The sequence below is a fragment of the Apteryx mantelli genome, chromosome 14 (assembly GCF_036417845.1).
Source record: "Apteryx mantelli isolate bAptMan1 chromosome 14, bAptMan1.hap1, whole genome shotgun sequence".
In the NCBI taxonomy this organism is placed as follows: domain Eukaryota; kingdom Metazoa; phylum Chordata; class Aves; order Apterygiformes; family Apterygidae; genus Apteryx; species Apteryx mantelli.
Window position 1 is genome coordinate 19,051,639 of NC_089991.1, and position 17,633 is coordinate 19,069,271.

General features: G+C 36.4%; 1 protein-coding gene across 1 annotated transcript in view; it reads left to right on the plus strand.

Annotated features, from left to right (window-relative positions):
• The window catches only part of DOCK2 (dedicator of cytokinesis 2), a 228,141-nt gene that overhangs the window by 197,679 nt on the left and 12,829 nt on the right, over window positions 1–17,633 (plus strand). Inside the window, exons 38-44 of the mRNA XM_067304597.1 lie at window positions 241–360; window positions 2,169–2,258; window positions 3,615–3,719; window positions 6,214–6,355; window positions 9,972–10,053; window positions 12,058–12,142; window positions 13,657–13,743. Coding sequence (XP_067160698.1) covers window positions 241–360; window positions 2,169–2,258; window positions 3,615–3,719; window positions 6,214–6,355; window positions 9,972–10,053; window positions 12,058–12,142; window positions 13,657–13,743 — 711 coding nt within the window. The remainder of the gene's footprint in view (window positions 1–240; window positions 361–2,168; window positions 2,259–3,614; window positions 3,720–6,213; window positions 6,356–9,971; window positions 10,054–12,057; window positions 12,143–13,656; window positions 13,744–17,633) is intronic.

Sequence of the window (17,633 nt, forward strand, 5' to 3'; positions counted from 1 at the left end):
CCCATAGATTTTGATCAAAAGTGTCAAGGGGACTTTATTTAAAAAATGTGGTATCTGGTCTTGGTTCTCACATGAAATACAGAGGTTTTTGAAGAGGTGCTGAAAGCTTTCACAGTGCCTTTCCTGTTGTCTGTGGTAGGTAAAAAGCTGGAAAAAAACACTCAGAGCAACCCAGATTTGGGGGGAATAGGGGTGTTTTGGACTCAAAAACTTACTTTTTTTATGTGTTTTTATCCTCAGTGGTCAGATGAACAGTGTGCACCCCAAGTCATGTCAACAGAGTTCCAGTGTTCGCAGACTCATCGACACTTGAAAGAGAATTTGTACGAGAAGATTATAGAGTACTTTGACAAAGGAAAGGTAGGGTTGCAGGGTCATTCCCCCCACTTTCCCGCCAGTCTCTTCTTGCTGTGTTACTTTGTATAGCAGCATTTAATGAGTGTTCTCCAGAGAAAACATTTGTTTGATTATTGTTTAGGAAATCCTCTTTGAAATATGGGTCAAATAAAAATTGTGTCCTGAAGGCTTATTCACAGAGTACATCTGTTCTGTATAAACATGTTCTTTCAATAAGCACATTTACAAAGGAAGAGGCTAATGCGTATACTGGTCACATGCATCTCTGTCAGTTCAGGCTGCAATAAAATAATAACAAATGTTGAATGTACTTTCCTTTATTAGGAAAAGAATATCGACTATACAGGTTGCATTTTAAATCATTCGGTTATTGTCTCCCCAAAAACATAGACAGTTGAAAATGGACCTATGTATTTGTTTCAGAGAGGTCTGAGAATTGTATCTCAAACCTAAAATGCAGTAGTTTGCTGATCCGTATCTGGTTTTAAGTCAGCATTTTTCTGGAATCTATTATTAAAGCTGCCAGTCACTACAGTGACAGTAGAGCTGAGCTTTTTAGAACTAAAACAAAGTACTAGAAAGTGGGGAAACAATTTGTAGTGCTAGAGAATAATTATGACCCAGTAAGGCCTTTAACTCATTGTGTCTTGTTCAGCTGTAACTGAAGGTATGAAGGGGGAAGGCTGTTCCTTACTGCTCCTTACAAAACAGAGGCATAAAACCCCCACCGAAGCCCCTATAACTCAGAAGGTAGGAAGCTGATAGTACCTCAGCACAAACCTGTTACTGAGCAGCAAGAAGTAGTGCTATTTAAAACAACACAGGTATTTTTCTGGCATCTAAAATGAGTACAATGTAGCAGCCCTCACCCACAGAATGAGAATAATCAAATCATGATGATTTCTGTTCTGCCTAACATTCAGGTTCTGCTCAGATACAGCAGAGGAGGTTTGCAGGTGGCTGAATGCCGCTGTCTGGTTCGGAACTACCTGGCCTAGGGGTGTATATAGCACTATGTAAAAACAGTCACAATGCATGGGACCAACAGTGACCTTTCATCAGTAGAAAATTAGGCTCAGAAAACCCTTTTTGTCTCCTTTATTCTGAATAGGGGAGAAGACTGGCAGAATCTGAGAAATTTCTTCAGGAGAGGGAGTTTCTTCTTGTTTTAAGACCACTTTTGTGCTGCACACAATAAGTGCCTTCAGCAGATGAGAAAAACTGTCCTAGTCTTTCCAAGGCAGTTCTGTAATTCTTTACAATGATTTTCAGAGGTAGCTATTATGTTATGTAGAAAGAAATAAGCTGCTACTTTGGGCAAGTGGTAATTTAAATCTAAGCCTTGCAATTTTGTAGCTGACTAGGAGGGTTCTCCTGTGCAAGACTAGGTATGAGTATGTATGCGTCGGAATTGCTTGTAAAATGGAATGTGTTTGTTTTCAGGAGAGGTAGGTGTCAGTCCCCTGATGCACTGTTCCTGTGCTTGGAGTATGTACTAGATGTTGTGCACCTCAGTGATTTACTATTGTTGTTTATTGTTTATGAAAGATTAGGTGGGTTTTTTGGTAACCTTATTGTAAGTATAAAAAAGGTTTACTTTATTCCTTCTTATAATAACACTTTTATTCTGTACATTAATCTGCTTTTCAGAAGTTTATGATTGCCTTGGGTCCTCCATTTTAAATGTACACTTAATAAATGACTGCAATTTAAAGATAGCATAGTCAATAAAACTGTAGTTAAATAGTGATGCCTTAAAGGCTTATTTGTTGGCACTGGATTTACTTTTTGAATATGCGATTACATTGCAGATGTGGGAAGAAGCCATATCTTTATGTAAAGAACTTGCAGAGCAATATGAAAAGGAAGTTTTTGACTATGAACTTTTAAGCCAAAACCTGGTAAGAACATATACAAATCTTCAAAAGTATTTCAGTCACAGAAATGAATAGTTTTGAGCTGTCAAAAGGTTGATGGATAGAGAGGCTTTGAGGCTGCTTATGAGCTTGTTGTCTACAATTTTTTTAAATTCATTTTGTGCAAGAATAAGCCTTGACCTTTGCTACAGTATCACAAGATTCCAGTGGTAAAACAGAAATTAATAAAGAACTGATTATTAAAAGATTCATAAACATTTGATTACTAAAGTATCTTGAAACTTCTGTAGATGAGATAAACCTGTTCTCACTTTGTGTAATTTAAAGGTGATGAATAAAAGAGATGGAACAGGCTTTTGAGGTCGTTGTGCTGTTTTATGTGCTGCTTAGGAAAAGCACCTGGCTGCATTTTTCCCTGAAATTTTTCTTTAAATTTTAGAAACTCAAATCTTGACAAACCTGAAAAATTCTGCCCCAGTCGGGGACTGGGGAAGTAATACATCACAAGGAATTAGAACTAGATCCAAAGGCTGGAGGGACAAAATATTTTTAAGGCAGATTGTATAAAAATTCAGTTATTTTTTTTTCTTAAAAACTGAAGTAATGCAAAAAAGAACATTCCCCCCCCTCCCCTTTTTTTTTCTTTTTCTTCACTTGCATAATCTTTATTGAATGATTAGGGCTTATGCAACAGATAACCCTGAATATCCACCAGGAAAACCTGGGAATAAAAACTTGATGTTCTTGAACTGGTTAGTGCATAAAGAAAGCTTCTGTCCCTCCCAGTCAACTTTGGATTTATCAAAAACTGAAAGGAAAAGACAGTATATTTGCCAATTTTATTTAAGCTTCAATGTTGAACAACTTGTAAGTACAATACAGGAAACAAATTAAAAATAATAAAGCTAAATGCCACTTCATTTTTTTTATGGAAGACATTGTTCTAAGACCTTTACGTGGTCAATCTCCTTAGTATGATGCTAGAACAAAAGCTTGAGCTTTATCCATTGCACTGAAGTAGCAGATATAAATTCCTGCAAAGCATGACTTCAGTGCTTGCGGGTTTTTTTTTCTTTTCATATTGGTAAATTAAGGGTAATCCTGATTCTGAGGTCAACTAATTGAAATGGAAGCCATAGACATTTTTTTTTATGTATTATATTTGCATATAAATGTAAACAGTATTTAACATGTCACAGCAGAATGTCATGTGCATATTAACTGATTATTGCTATAGCTTACCAACGGATAATTGAAAGCTATTGTTATCAATTGATAGTATAGAGTCTGATTCCCTTAGCACAATATATACTACTGCAGAGGTAAAAATAAATGGAAAAAAAAAAAGCCAGAAGTAATCATGATTGGTTTTGCTTTCAGATTCAACAAGCGAAGTTCTATGAAAACATCATGAAAATTCTAAGGCCTAAACCAGACTATTTTGCTGTTGGGTATTATGGCCAAGGATTCCCCACATTTCTAAGGGTAACCCTGTTTAAATTCTTTATTTTTTTAATCTGTTTCTATATGCCTCTAAAAATACTAGTATCCTGTACTAATGCAAATGAGCCTCTGGGGAAAATTATCCTCAATTTACTTCTGCCTTGGTGCAGGATTGTAGTCATAATTTGAATTGTTACTTGTAAGAATATGCATGATGTTTTCGGGTGGGTTTAAGTTGATTCTTTTTCTTGATGTTGATTGTGTAAATTAGGAGTCATGGCAGGCATTAAAGATAATGCATGAGAACAACATGCAGCAATATGCAGTAATTTTGTTTGGACAGCTGCTATGGTATTTGTTTCTCAGATGTATCCCCAAGAAGAGTATTAATAACTGACAGAATGCTGCTAACTAAATGGAGTTCCAATTAAATCTGCAAATCTGCTTCACTTAAGAGCTGGACATTTTTGGTGGACCTCATGAACTGACAAGAGCTTCCAGTTCTGCTGCCTCGCAGCTACAGTTGAAATACATAAAGAACACAGAAGTAGTGCAGTTTGGTTTGGTTAGACCAATGCACTCTGTAGACCGACACCGTGTCTTTAGCTGTGGCAAGTAGTAGATAACTACGGGAGGGAAGAATACAATGCAGAGCTGGTGTGTAGTGATATTTGTATGTAGGTATATATTCCCTACCTTCCATGACAAAGGCTACTTAGGTTAGAGGCAACACCTTTGTGTTTTCTAGCCCTTGATGGATTGTTCTACAATGAAGTTGTCCAGTTGCTTTCTGAACTGATGCCTTCCAGGACATACTGTGGCCATTACATCTCTGTTGGAGATTCACTGCTGCCTTTTCTTTGTCACCTAATAATTTCTCTACACTAGTTCATATATTATGACAGAGATTAAACAGTTGTGCCTTACTCACCTTCCCCACACCATTTATGAAAATATTGTTCTCTGTTATACCCTTAGCTGAAGAGTTCTAGTTCATTTAAGCATTGCTCTTACCAGAACCATTTTTGATCATCCTGGCTCCCTTGCTGTACATTTCCTAGTTCTTGAGATGGTAGGACAAGAACTGTACATATTTGAAGTGTGGATGCACTATGAAATTGTTCAATGTGATACTGATGTTTTTTCTCTTGTTTTCTTTTTTCCTAACAATTCCTAAAGTTCAGTTTGCTTTTTTTTTTAAAAAACCTCTAATATGCACTGAGCTGACATTTTCATACCAGCTATCTCTTATTAGTCCAAGTTTTTCTTGAATGGTAACAGCTGGTTGATATCTTAGGAGAGTTATGATAAGTCTAAATTGTTTTCACAAACAAACATCCGTCCACTGTGTTTGCTATCTCTGGGGATTTTTTGCTTTTCTCCATTTCTTCTACCAGGTATGAAATCAAGAACCCAAAGGGCCTGGATTTTTTTGAGAAGCCTGCCAAACTGAGTAACTAGAGGACAGTTGGATTTTACTTAAGATTAAAAAAAAAACGCAAAACACTGCTTTCTTGTAACAGGATTTGCCTTGACCACCCCATTTTTCAGTATTATTCTGTCAGCAAAGTGTTCTTCTCCGGAGACAGGTTTTAAATGAGTACAGTCCTTACGTGCCGATTGCTACTTAGATAGGAGAGCTAACTATTAGACTCTTTTCTCTGATTCGCAAGATGCATTTACCTAACAAACCAACCAACCAACTCCTCATATACTGACTGTGAGAAGGTTGTTGTTGCTCCTACATCTGTTACTGCAGCAGATGTCTTCAGAGTGTAAGACTAACTTGAATATTTGACCTTCTCTTCTAGAGAAAATGTTTTCTTACATACCATGATGAATACCATGATTACCCCATACTTGAAAAGCAATAAAAGACCTCTCTTTTCCAGTCTTCAAGGCCAAAGTTGCCTGGCAATGTTAGAAAAAATAGTGAAAAGATGCGTTAATATTACACCAAAGGAAGCCTGCATATAAGTATCCTGTTAATGAAGCAAACTGAACCACAAAATTAACAGATTTGGGGATAGACTATTGTAAATGAGGGCATTTCATAACACCAAGGGGAAGGTGCAGGCAGAGGAAACCTATATATATATATATATATATATATATTAGTATTATTAGTAGTAGTATATATATATATATATATATATTAGTATTATAAAGCTGTGAAACTTGGACCTAGAAGGTGTTTTAAAGTAAATCTTTTTTCCTTTGGCAACAAGAAGAACAGGAATTGAAGTAGTTTACCTACCTGGCCTCTCTGACTATATTCTGTTCTAAAGGAGCATCCTCAGTGATGCCGGTTTTGCCTTCATGCTGTCTTACAGTATTAAGTATAATCTGTGGAGAGTCAGTGATGCATTCCAGCACATGGTCAAAGTGGTTTCTTGCTTTATAAGCCATTAACATTTGTATTGCAGTAACACCCATTCCAAAATTCAGAGAACCCATTGTGCCTTTGTACTGATAAACATGTAACTTCTGCCCCAGCAGCATTCAGCCCAAAAAACCTGGTATTTGTTCCCTGCAGAACAAAGTATTCATCTATCGTGGGAAGGAATATGAGAGGAGAGAGGACTTCCAGGCACAGCTGATGAGTCAGTTTCCCAGTGTGGAGGAGATGACCACCACCTCAGCACCCGGAGAGGATGTGAAGAACTCTCCTGGTCAATGTATCCTTCTTAGACATGGGAGATGACAGAATGAAGGGCAGCAGTGTGGGAGTGGGAGAAGGGTTTTTCTAGTAAGGCAGTTTAACAATAACGTTGCAATGTCAATGAAATTCTTAATTAGCATGTCGTATTGTGAACCATGAATGCTTGCTAAATTGTGTTTCAATGAACTTGACACTTCAGAGTTCTAAATGTCATTAAATCCCTTAAATCTCAAAATGATGAAAGGCGAGAACCAGCTTTTCCTTATATCTATTAGTTTCTGTAGAAGAATCTGTAAGAGAAAAAGAGATTTCAATACACAGATGTGACTTGAGGTGACGCAGGAAGTGGTTCTGCTGGTTTGGAAAAATATCTGGAGGCAAAGGGCTGTTGTATGTGAGTGCAGTATATGACACTATAAACTGCATCAGTAGTTAGGGGACTTCACAGAAAAGTGTCTTTTCAACATACAGAAAATCATATGTATGAATCCTCTTTTCATTTATAGGAACTGGATGCTCCATGTCTTGTGTACTAAGCAAAAATAAATTGTTTATAGTTTGCAGCTGCCTAGGCCACAGAACAGACTGTGCTTCCAGAATGACCCAGACCCCTTGTTTTCCCATATTCCTCTCTCCCGGCCTGGATTGAATCCCAGTGGAAGTGAAAAGTGAGGGCTTTGCTTTACCAAAATAGTCGAGCCACTTTAGTGGCTGAACTTCTGTGTTCCTCTGTTCAAAGCACCCGAGCAGGTGGTAGTGACTGCACTGCAGAACAGTTTAGAATTTCACAAATTTGGAAGACCAGCAAAGGAAGGGCTAACTGGGTAGGTAGAGGTAAACAAAATCAAGCCGTATTTGAACTCCAAAGGGGTAGAAAATATACCAATTATGAAAGCACAATTTGTTTATGCTAGTAGTAGTAGTTTATGTAGGTGAGGAAAAAATAAGGTAATTTTGATTATTGTATTGACATCTGTTTAATGAAATATGGCCTATGGCCACCTTCTCCTAGATGAAGAACTGAAATATATGTATAAATACATATTTCTGCTTTTAATTGCAAAACAGACACACTGTTATTCATTATTAATTCTCTTTGTGCCCCAGTTCCCTTAGCTGTGAGATAAGGGTTAGAGTTCTTCAAAGATAAACTGCAAGGATATTTCATGGATATTTAATAAGCACTTAGGTTGTGTTGAAAGGATCCCTGTGAATGCAGATAGTTTTTAAATACAATTAATGCATTGCTTTAGTTGATAAACTTAGATTTTTCAAATGCCATTGAAATGATTTATATCCTTTTATAGCATACTGTTTATATCATTCTGATATTTTTTGAATTCCTTTTTCCCATGATCTTTCTGAACCAAAGGAAAAACACTGTATATTAGAACAGTATATATGAATACTACAGTTTTTTATACTGTGCTTTTCATAGTCCAAACTGCGTGCTACCATGCATGTAAATTCTCACAGCTGTTATGTATTTGTGCCTTTTTAAAAAGGTGCTGTAGAACAGCTTCTCAAGGCGTCATCTTTTTTTTGCTGTCCCCTGATACTCGTGGAAAGAAAAGCAATTAAAAGAGAAGCTTTTATCGTTCTTGATTCCCTTTTTACCCTCATGTCTCTTAAAGGCTTTAGAAAAAGATGTATATCAGTACATAGATGTGATAGTTTTTGAAAGCTGTGCAGCCTGTTCCTATCTTTTGAGTTTAATTTTAGGAAGCCATTGTAATAGATGTTCTTTAGTTGTACGTTACAACTGTCCTCAAAAACTGCAAACAACAAAGCATGGAACAGCTTGCTATAATTATTTGTAAGTAAATCTTTTACACATTTGGCTAACATCAGCTCTGAGTCAGTATGTACCCAGTCACTGGGCTGTTTCATGTCAAATGATCTTGAAGCTTGCTTTCCCTTCTAAAAATATTTTCATGTATTAAAAGCAGTTGGTGGCACAGCAGCAATGCTTCAGAACAAGATAGCTTTAGATGTCTCTCTCCACCCCAAATGCACCAATACTACTTGCTTTAATACTTGAATTGCCTTTCTGGTGTTTTTTTGGTTTGTTTTTACAACTAAGATTTCCAAGTATGGTTTTCACTCAGGGTGTCGTAGGAAACTTTTTTTAAAAAAAATCTATTATTGCCAAACAAAACTAATGAGCGGTAATCTGTGAGTTGTTTGTCATGAAAGTGTATGAGATTACAATTTCTTAAGCTGACAGATGCCAGTAGTATCTGAAAGAATTTAGTTGTGTGGATCAGTCATTTCCTAAGAGGGATGAAAGCTTATTCAAGTGGCAGTTCAGCTTGCAATTTGACTTACATGCCCTGGATGTCTCTTATGGTTTGTTCCTGGAGGTGTTTGCTCCTGTTTCTTACACAACTCTAAGCTGACTGACTGTTCTATTCTTCATTCCACTTCATACATGGCTTACTTTTCCTGTCTTCAAGTTTGAAAAGCAGTGATGAACATTTGAATTGGCTATTTTTAAAGCAGCAGGTTGTCTGTTACCTCACATTCTTACCTTTTGTGTCTTCATATTAAATTCAGATCTTCCGTGAGCATTGTTCTGGTTGGCACTGTTACTCACACATCACCTGTCTGTCCTGGTAACCAAAGCATGCCTTATGTCACAAACATTTTCGCAGAAAAATCCATCTCCTAACCACCATTCCCCACCTTTTAGAATGCGCTAAATTATTCTTGTTTAGGAATACTATAATGGTTGATGCATGTCACATTTTTCTTCATGTTCTGATTTAAATCATTACTGGCTGAGCAGGTATGGGATCACCAAAGCATCAGACATTCATTTGTTTATTTTTCCTTTATTAATTATCATGGTAATACTGTAACATTTCACGTGCTCTCTTGAGTCTACAGTATTCTGATAGAACCTGCTGGAGTAGCAATGGAAATATTGCTTCCTTTTTGCACTATTGGGACTGAAGCAGAGTGTCACTGTCTTGCCCAAAATAGTACATTAGGTTTGAGAGCCAGGCATTCATGAGTTTCTTGCATCTTAACTAATTACTTTTTGTTGATCATATGCTTCAGTCCTTCCTTGAAGTATATTTTGCCTAAGTCCAGTTGCAACTAACAGGAGATATACTACTTATGCACTTAAGAAACAGCAGTAGAATCTAACTTGAGGGTGTAAGATTAAAATACACTGAAATATGTAAGAATATGATTTATTTACAAATACAGTATTAAGATTAAAAGTAACACTTGCTCAGAAAAAGAAAATCTAAGGTAGAAGGGCTGTTCAATTACAGATTGCAAAGATGAAATGCTAAACATCATGACAGTATGTATGCCTCAAAGCTGAACAGTCAAAGCATTGACATCAGATGTTGTTGATGTTCTTTCTGCAACTTGGCTTTGCTTTAAAATTTAATGAATGATTCAGTGTGATAAATTCAGCTACAGATATTTAAGCTCAACAAGTAATAAAAACATTCACGTAATTGATACTGCATTTTATATCCTTTAAAATTAATGTTAACATGGTTACTACTGGCAAATTTCCCCTGCAGATTTTTCTCAGGAAATGTCTTCCCCCGCCAAGCTACAGTATTTCACACTAGTGGTTATATGTCCTTAACTTTCCGTCATGATTTCAGACATCCAGTGTTTTACAGTGCAGCCAGTCCTGGAGGAGCAACCCAGATTCAAAAATAAAGCAGTACCAGATCAAATTATAAAGTAAGTGGATTTCTGTAATATACATTACAGTGAAAGTCAATCTGTAATCCTAAAACCAGAACCATTACTTTGTGAACTCGGCCATTGTCCCTTGAGTCTTGGAGCTTGTATTGTCTTTGTTTACTGACTCTTGCGTTCCTTGGGCATTGCATTAAGAGAACATCTATCACTTGAACAATAGCATATGATTACAAGGGAAAGGGAAAAAATTCCATGCTTCAGGACTAAACTCTTGAGGTTTCAACGCAGCTTCTAAGACAACTGACAGAGGGGATTTAGAGGTGATCGGCAGGATGAGAGTGCGTGAGTTGAAGCTCTTACTTGTTTGACAGAATCTTGTTAGGACTCACTTTGCCAAGCGCAAAACCTTTGGTGGCCGGAATGGTTTCCATTGATACTGCAGTTATCAACTGAGACTAGTTCATTTCTTAACTGTTCCGCAGTTGGATTCAGAGCAGGTTTCACCTTTGTCCGCAGCCTTCTCAATAGAGTCTGTACTGGAATTGCAATTGGTTCACAGTGGAAAGATAAGAATCAGCCCCACACACACCCCAAAATAAATAAAGCAGGTACAAGCTCAAGTCTTGCACTATAAGACAAAAAGTGAACTGTGGTCCCAGTTTCAGCTGGAATTCACTTTAAAATCAGTAACTGACAAGATAGCTTAGGAATCTGGTCCTGTTTGACTAGATTACAGTGTAGTGCCAGCCACATTTTGAACCTTTGATGGACTTATTTAAGTGCTTCGCAGAGGACAATCTTTTGCCATATGGGAGATCTTGTGATTATTTGTTTCAGGTGCAGAATTTAGCCAGACTCCTAATTTCGTCTGGTCTTACAGGAAAAATATATTTTTATGAGAGTACTTTATTGGTTCTATAATTGTTAGTTACATTATTTGATGGCAATGTATTCTACCAAAAAGTTTCAGTCCTTTCAGATGGAACTGTCTAAGTGACTTGACTTGGTATGGCAGATTTTCTTTCTTTTCTTTTCTTGAAGAAGATAAACTTAGTAGCTTGGATCAAGAAGTACAGTTTCCTGTGAACTAGCAAATCAGAAGTCCGTTTAGCTCAACTGTTTAGGGTCTCTTCATTTATTTGTTTCCCTGGGCTTCCAGAATGTGACTTGGTTTTAGTGTAAGATATTTCTAAAATATTTTTTTGCTCTCTGTAAAATTAGCTTTTACTTGACATTGCTTTAAATTGAATTATTTTTTTAAAACAAAAACTTCATGCCAAAAAGAAATATACTTCCTCTGAGCAGTAAAACACTTAGAGCTGTGTGATGTCTGTTCTTTCAAATTAGCCAGTGCTGAAAACTGAGTGTTTAGGAGTTGAGTGGAAATGTGTGTTCACAGTAATTGAGGATGACTCATTAGCTAAGTAGACCATAACATGAATTTACAAGAGATCCTTTTATATTGATATCCCCCTCTATAGGAGTTTATATACATTTATTTACACAGCAGAATAAATTGTTATTTATGGCTTCATATATATAGTTTATTTGAATAGCTATTGTTCTGCATTGTAAGCGGAATTGCTAGAAGTGATTAAACGGATTTGGCACGGGCAGTGGATGAAAAAGGACATATTTCAGTCTAAATGAATATATCCTCTCTGAGTCAGTTATTATTTTTAACAAAATATATTCCTTTTGTGTGCAGACAAGCAGTATGGGTGTCACAGCAATAGCACAGGAAAGCAAAAATATTTACTAGAGATTCTTCTGTAGGTTCTAACATTAATCTGGAAGTTTTGTACCTGGAAGTTATACCCAGTATACAAGATGAAGCATACCTTCCTGTAAATACTGTGTTGACCCTGATTTATAGTTAAAGAAGTTGTATCCTGAGTTTTCTGTAAAGTGTTCTTTTTTCCTGAGCAGTAAATTTTCTTTTAATTAAAAATACTAACTTGAGATGAAATATTTCACTATGATAATGGGATCCAGAAGTTTCTGAATTCTGTATTTTATTGTAATCTTTCTTAAATCTTTCAGTTTTTATAAGTCCAACAATGTGCAGCGGTTCCACTATTCAAGACCAGTCAGAAAAGGATCTGTTGACCCTGAAAATGAATTTGCTGTAAGTAAATGAATGACAGGGTGACATGTTTTGGTAGCAATTAAAATTATTAAAGTTGCTGTGATTGAATTCTAATCTAGATCCTTTCTTGGTCGGTCTCAGATTACTCATTACAGAAGCCTTGATTTTCGGATCTGGTTCAAAAAATGAAATAAACACAAGATTTCTCTATTTTGGCATTACCCTATATACTTATTCAATGATACATCACTGTTTCAATTTTAGGTAAATGTTATGTAATAAACGTGTTAAAAACAATTGTATAAAGCAGTGAAGTTTTCCTGTACAAATTTTCATTATTATCAAGGTCATGTAAATAAATAACAAATGATTTGCCACTTCCACTTTAAGCTGCCAGGTTGGCAGTAAGAGGTGTGTGTTATCCGCTTCATTAGTTCTGTGAAATCTTGACACACCGGAGTGCTGTGTATGTCATTCTCACTCCCTTGCATAATGGTGTAATGGTGACAAATAGTCTTGATTATTTAAATAGTCTAGGAAATCTGCAATGCTGTAGATTATTTTTCAGTGTCACACATAGAAATGTAGTGAGTTTCTATACTGTAGTTATACACATATACAAAAACCCATATCTTTTAATCTTTATGGCTAAAACTGTGCCCTTGGGAATACTGCGGGGAAAAAGCTATTTATTTCAAAATTGTACAAACCATTTCAGTTGTGTGTCCTGATCAGCATTGTCAGTGGGCTTCTTAACTGCAGTTAAATCAGATGCTTCAGATGCAAACTCTACCGTGACATTCCAGCTTTGCAGTTATCAAGATTCATAATGCACGTTGGCTTCCTTTGCAAACTGGAGAGTTTTGAAACCATTTATACATTTACCTTGAATTTGTGTTACAAAAATTGAATGGTTAATGTCTTCATTGCCAGAGAGAATAAATAATATTTGCACTAACTTCAGATAGGTGGAAATCAGGATAGTTAGAGTATGCCTTCTTTTCATTCATTATTACATTTCTCGCTACTGGAAGTTTAGATCAGCTGATATCGGAAAGAGAAGGAGCAGTAGGGTAAATGAACTAGTTGAATTTTAAATTACCAGTAGCTAGTCTTGTTCAGGAGAGGAAAAAGTAAAAAAAGAATGCTGGAATCTTGCCACAGTGCTATTATTGCTGGTAATTGCAGAAATACACTTTAAAAGTGGAAGGGGAAAGTATAATCTGGGTAGAGAATGTGAGAGTGGGTCATTTAGTCACAGTCAGTCAACCTGTAATGGCAAAGTTAGGAATAGATACTAAAAGATTGAAGAGTAATTTTCATTTTCTTCTGCTTTGTGTAGGCTTAGTGCCTAAAGATGACCTAATTTGAAATCAGGAAAATGATTTGTGCAAATTGCTGTGCTGGCTTCATTTTGCAGTGTCGTCTTATGCAAAAATAAATGTCCATACATTTTGCATCTAAGTTCTTTTAACTCTGACATCTCAGAAGGCAGAAAAGATTAAAATTTAAATCTTTAAATCACTTTTTCTCCCTTCTTTCTTTTTTAATAGTCTATGTGGATTGAGAGAACATCATTTGTTACAGCATACAAACTTCCAGGAATTTTACGATGGTTTGAGGTTGTCTCCATGTCACAGGTGTGTATTAACATGCGAAGTACCCCTAGGATATATATCTGTATGAAACCTCATATATAAATAGTTTGCAAATTTATTATGCAAAACAAACTATTGTTATTTCTTTTACTTTTATACTTACAAAACTGCTGTTGTTTATGGCTTGGGGGGGGCGTTTGTTTGTTTTACTGCTGGAACGATTAAATATTGATCAATATATCTTACCTCTGAACTGGAGCTTTAGGACCAAGTCCTATGAGAACTGAAAAAAATTTGTTTTTGTTGAAGTTTAGGAGTTGAAAGTTTTTCATATACATGAATATTTATAGAACCAAAAAGACTTTCTTGTCTGTTTCTAAATCTTAGAACCTTTTACAAGAGATTAGGTGTTTGATCTGTTTTCTTTTTTGTTGTGTTTGTTGTCATAAAAATTGACTTACCTGTTGCACTGAAAGCAGTAAGAAATACATATTTTTACTGTATCTTTTCAGAAATATGGCACTTCTGTGAGATGATAAAACACACCATTTGACAAATGTTATGCCGTATTTTAAACTACTAGAGTTTCACACATAGAAATGACTTTAGCCTGACCCTATTGTGGTTGTAAACCTGGTTTGAAAGATGCTAACCAAAGGCTTAATAAAAGACAGAGCTTCCTAAAACAATGAATGTCTTTGGCAAGTCCCTGGGCTACTGAAATATTGTATTGTCAATATGTTATCCCCCAAAGAGGTAATAGGAATTCTTAATACAGAATTAATATTTCTGCAGTTGCATAGATTGTGACCTATCACGCTTTCTACCATTTGTCAACGGTGTGAAAGTATTAATAAAAAGGTTGTTTTTCATTTATTTTAATTTCCTTGACATTTGTTTTTAATGACCATCTTTGACATAATTATGCTCTCATTTATCTTAAGGTAGTTCCTATAATGCTGGCTTAATAAAAACCTGATAAGGGGATTCCCTTGAGATAAAATGAAGATGATAGTTGTTGGGGATTCCCTTGCCAGTGTCTCATGAAAGTTTTCAGAGAGTGTTTTTTATAATTACTGAAGTGTGCCTATGCCAGCAAAGACTTATGATTTAATTTGAGGCTTATTTTGTCTTCTCAGTTATTCTATTTACTCTTTAGAATGGATGAAAGAAACCTATGTGAATAGTCAGTTGCTTTCTTTACTAGTATGTTTTTAAAATTAAAATTAAAAAGATAAGGAGAGATGCAAAGCAGAAGGAAGGAAAGAACAGTTTGTCTTTTTACTGAAATATTTTGAGGCTTAAACTGTGAAATCCTGCACTGGTTTCTGCAGCTGTCATGTTTTTTCTCATTTTCTGTCCATTCCAATTCCTGGGAGTCTCATTATTCCAGTAAATACTGTGAATAGTTGGGATATAGTGCATTGTAGCTCTGGAAACCACACCAGCTTGCACAGTATCAGCACATATTTAGATGCACTAAAAGAAAGGTGCATCCAAAAGTGTCTTCCATTAAATCTAAAGAGTGCATACAGTTGGAAGAAGCTTGTCTGTCTTGTTACCCTTTTTTAATTGATCCAGTGAAAATGCAATTTGCCATAAAAGAAGGCACAACTTCCAAGACAGGAGGTTCCTGTTAAAACTACTGTACTATAGCTCCTGTACGAGCCTCAATTAGTAGGGGGGAGAGAGTCTTTTCCATAGAATTCGTGGAAGATCTGCTGAGTGTCAGGTAAAAACCCTGAAGCCACCTTGAAAATCTGTGGGACTAACCTGTGTAACTAAAACAAGCCTTTGCTACTACAAATAAAAAAAGCCATTGTAGTTTACTCTTTATAGAGAACACTTGTACATCACCAAGGTCTAGAATGAAAATGATGTCTTGCTTCATTTTCTTGTGTTTCTGCACTAGCTAAAGTGATAACCTAGTTTAATTTTATTTTGCCCTGCTACTTCTCTTTAGAGTTTTTCATAAAACTATTTTAGAAGAGATAATATTGTTTGGCTCACATTAACAAACCAACTGTCATTTCCTTTTTCTCCTAATTCTGTTATTTTCTCTGTACTGCATTCTCTGCTGTACTCAATGCAGTTTGTGTCAACTTCCACATGAAATGATGCATTCTATGGCATAATCTTCTTTTCTCCTCAGATCTTTCTTTAAAACTCCCTGGTGGCTTTCTACCTTTGTTTCATGCTCTTCTGTCATCTGGTCTTCAACCCCAGCATTTTTTAACAACAGAGGATCTCTGCCTAATGCCCCCTTTCCAGTTTAATTTTCTATTTTTTTCTCTTTTGTTCTCGTTCTCTCATCATTGCACATTATCTTATCTGATGGAGAAACTCCTTTGATCAAAAAAACCTGTCATTTCTCTGTATAGTGTCTTATAGTGTTATATATGCAACACCAATCCCTTGAATTTTAAAAGCTTAAGTCAACCACCAAACAAACTAAGGCTTAGCATTTCATTTGCATGATCTACAATATATCTAACTCATCAGAAAAGAGAACAGTGTACAGGTACTACGAAGGATGTTTAAGTTTCTTGCTGCCCTGACCTCAGTTGGTGCATTCTGGGATTTGGCTCATCCCAACATCTCTCCTGCATTTAAAGCAGTGTTGCCCACGCGACAGGGAGTATGGAGGCGGGTCTGTTTCCATGCGCACAAAGATGCGGTTTGCATCACGTTTTGTACTATGATGCTGGGAGTGTCAAACCAAGGCACAGTAATGCCTCAGCGCTGCACACGTATAGTTACCACAGTTCTGACCTGCTGTGTGTGTCTGGTGTCAGTCCCAGCTTCCTTCCAGGCGTTGTGATGTGTGTCCCAGCCTGCCTCAGCAGCCTCTGGTGGGGATATTTTAAAAGGAGCAGAAGAGTCATTCCCAGTCACTGTACGGTGCATGGATAGATTCTTTACCAAAGCCTTAAATGCCTAATTGAACATTACTTACCATTTTCTATGTAACGACAAGTTGTTAAAAGAGCAAGAATATCTACATTGGTTTCTTTTGCACTTGTGTTAAAATAAAAAGCTGTCTACTTCCTTATCTGTACAGCACAGTAATGCAACAGCTTCAGGAGGAGAACATCGTGCAGCGTGATCTCTTACTCCTTCCTTGTCCACCTTGCTCCCCTTCCCCCAGTCCCCTGGCAGTGTATTTAGCAAGGATATTTTGCTGTCTCCTGGTGCTCCTTCTTCACCTTTCTTTTGCTGCTTTCTGTAATTTGAGCATTGTCACAGGATCCATCTCTTTTATTTTTCATGCAAATAGTCCTGCCCTGTTACCAAGCCTGAGAGAAAATAGAGAACAGAACATGCTGCTGGCAATAAATAAAATTCAGAAAAACCCAGTTCTTCTCATCATCTTTCCTATTTTTGACAGAACCCAAATCACTCCTGCATGAATGGAGACAAGATCTTGCTCTAAAAGACCTGATGGTTACAGTAGCTGCAGTATAGACAAATGCATTATACTTTAATCTAGAAAGGGAGTATGGATGAGAGAAAATATCAACAAATGTAAGAGTCAGCATCTCTGATACAGTGAGATGGTTTATGACTATTAGCTGTTCCATTCTTCACAGCTGCAAGCTAGCATTTCAAAATTTCCTCTGCTAGACAAGAAGTTATTAAAGATATATATATATATTTTTTTTACTAAAGGACAGCTGCATGAAAGAGGGTTTTGTCCATTTCTTTGCTGTTCATCTCTTGTTACTTTTATTCCTCACTTGAAGTCATAATCTTCTATTTATAACATGTGAGTTACCTCACCATCGGTGGCAATTTCATACAATTATACAAGTAGATTATGAGATCAGGGATGAAATATTTAACGGCTGTACATCTATTCTTTAAAATCTCTAATTCTCTTAATATGTAGATGTCCAGAGGTAAAAGGTTTGAATAAAAATGCGGAGGATTTA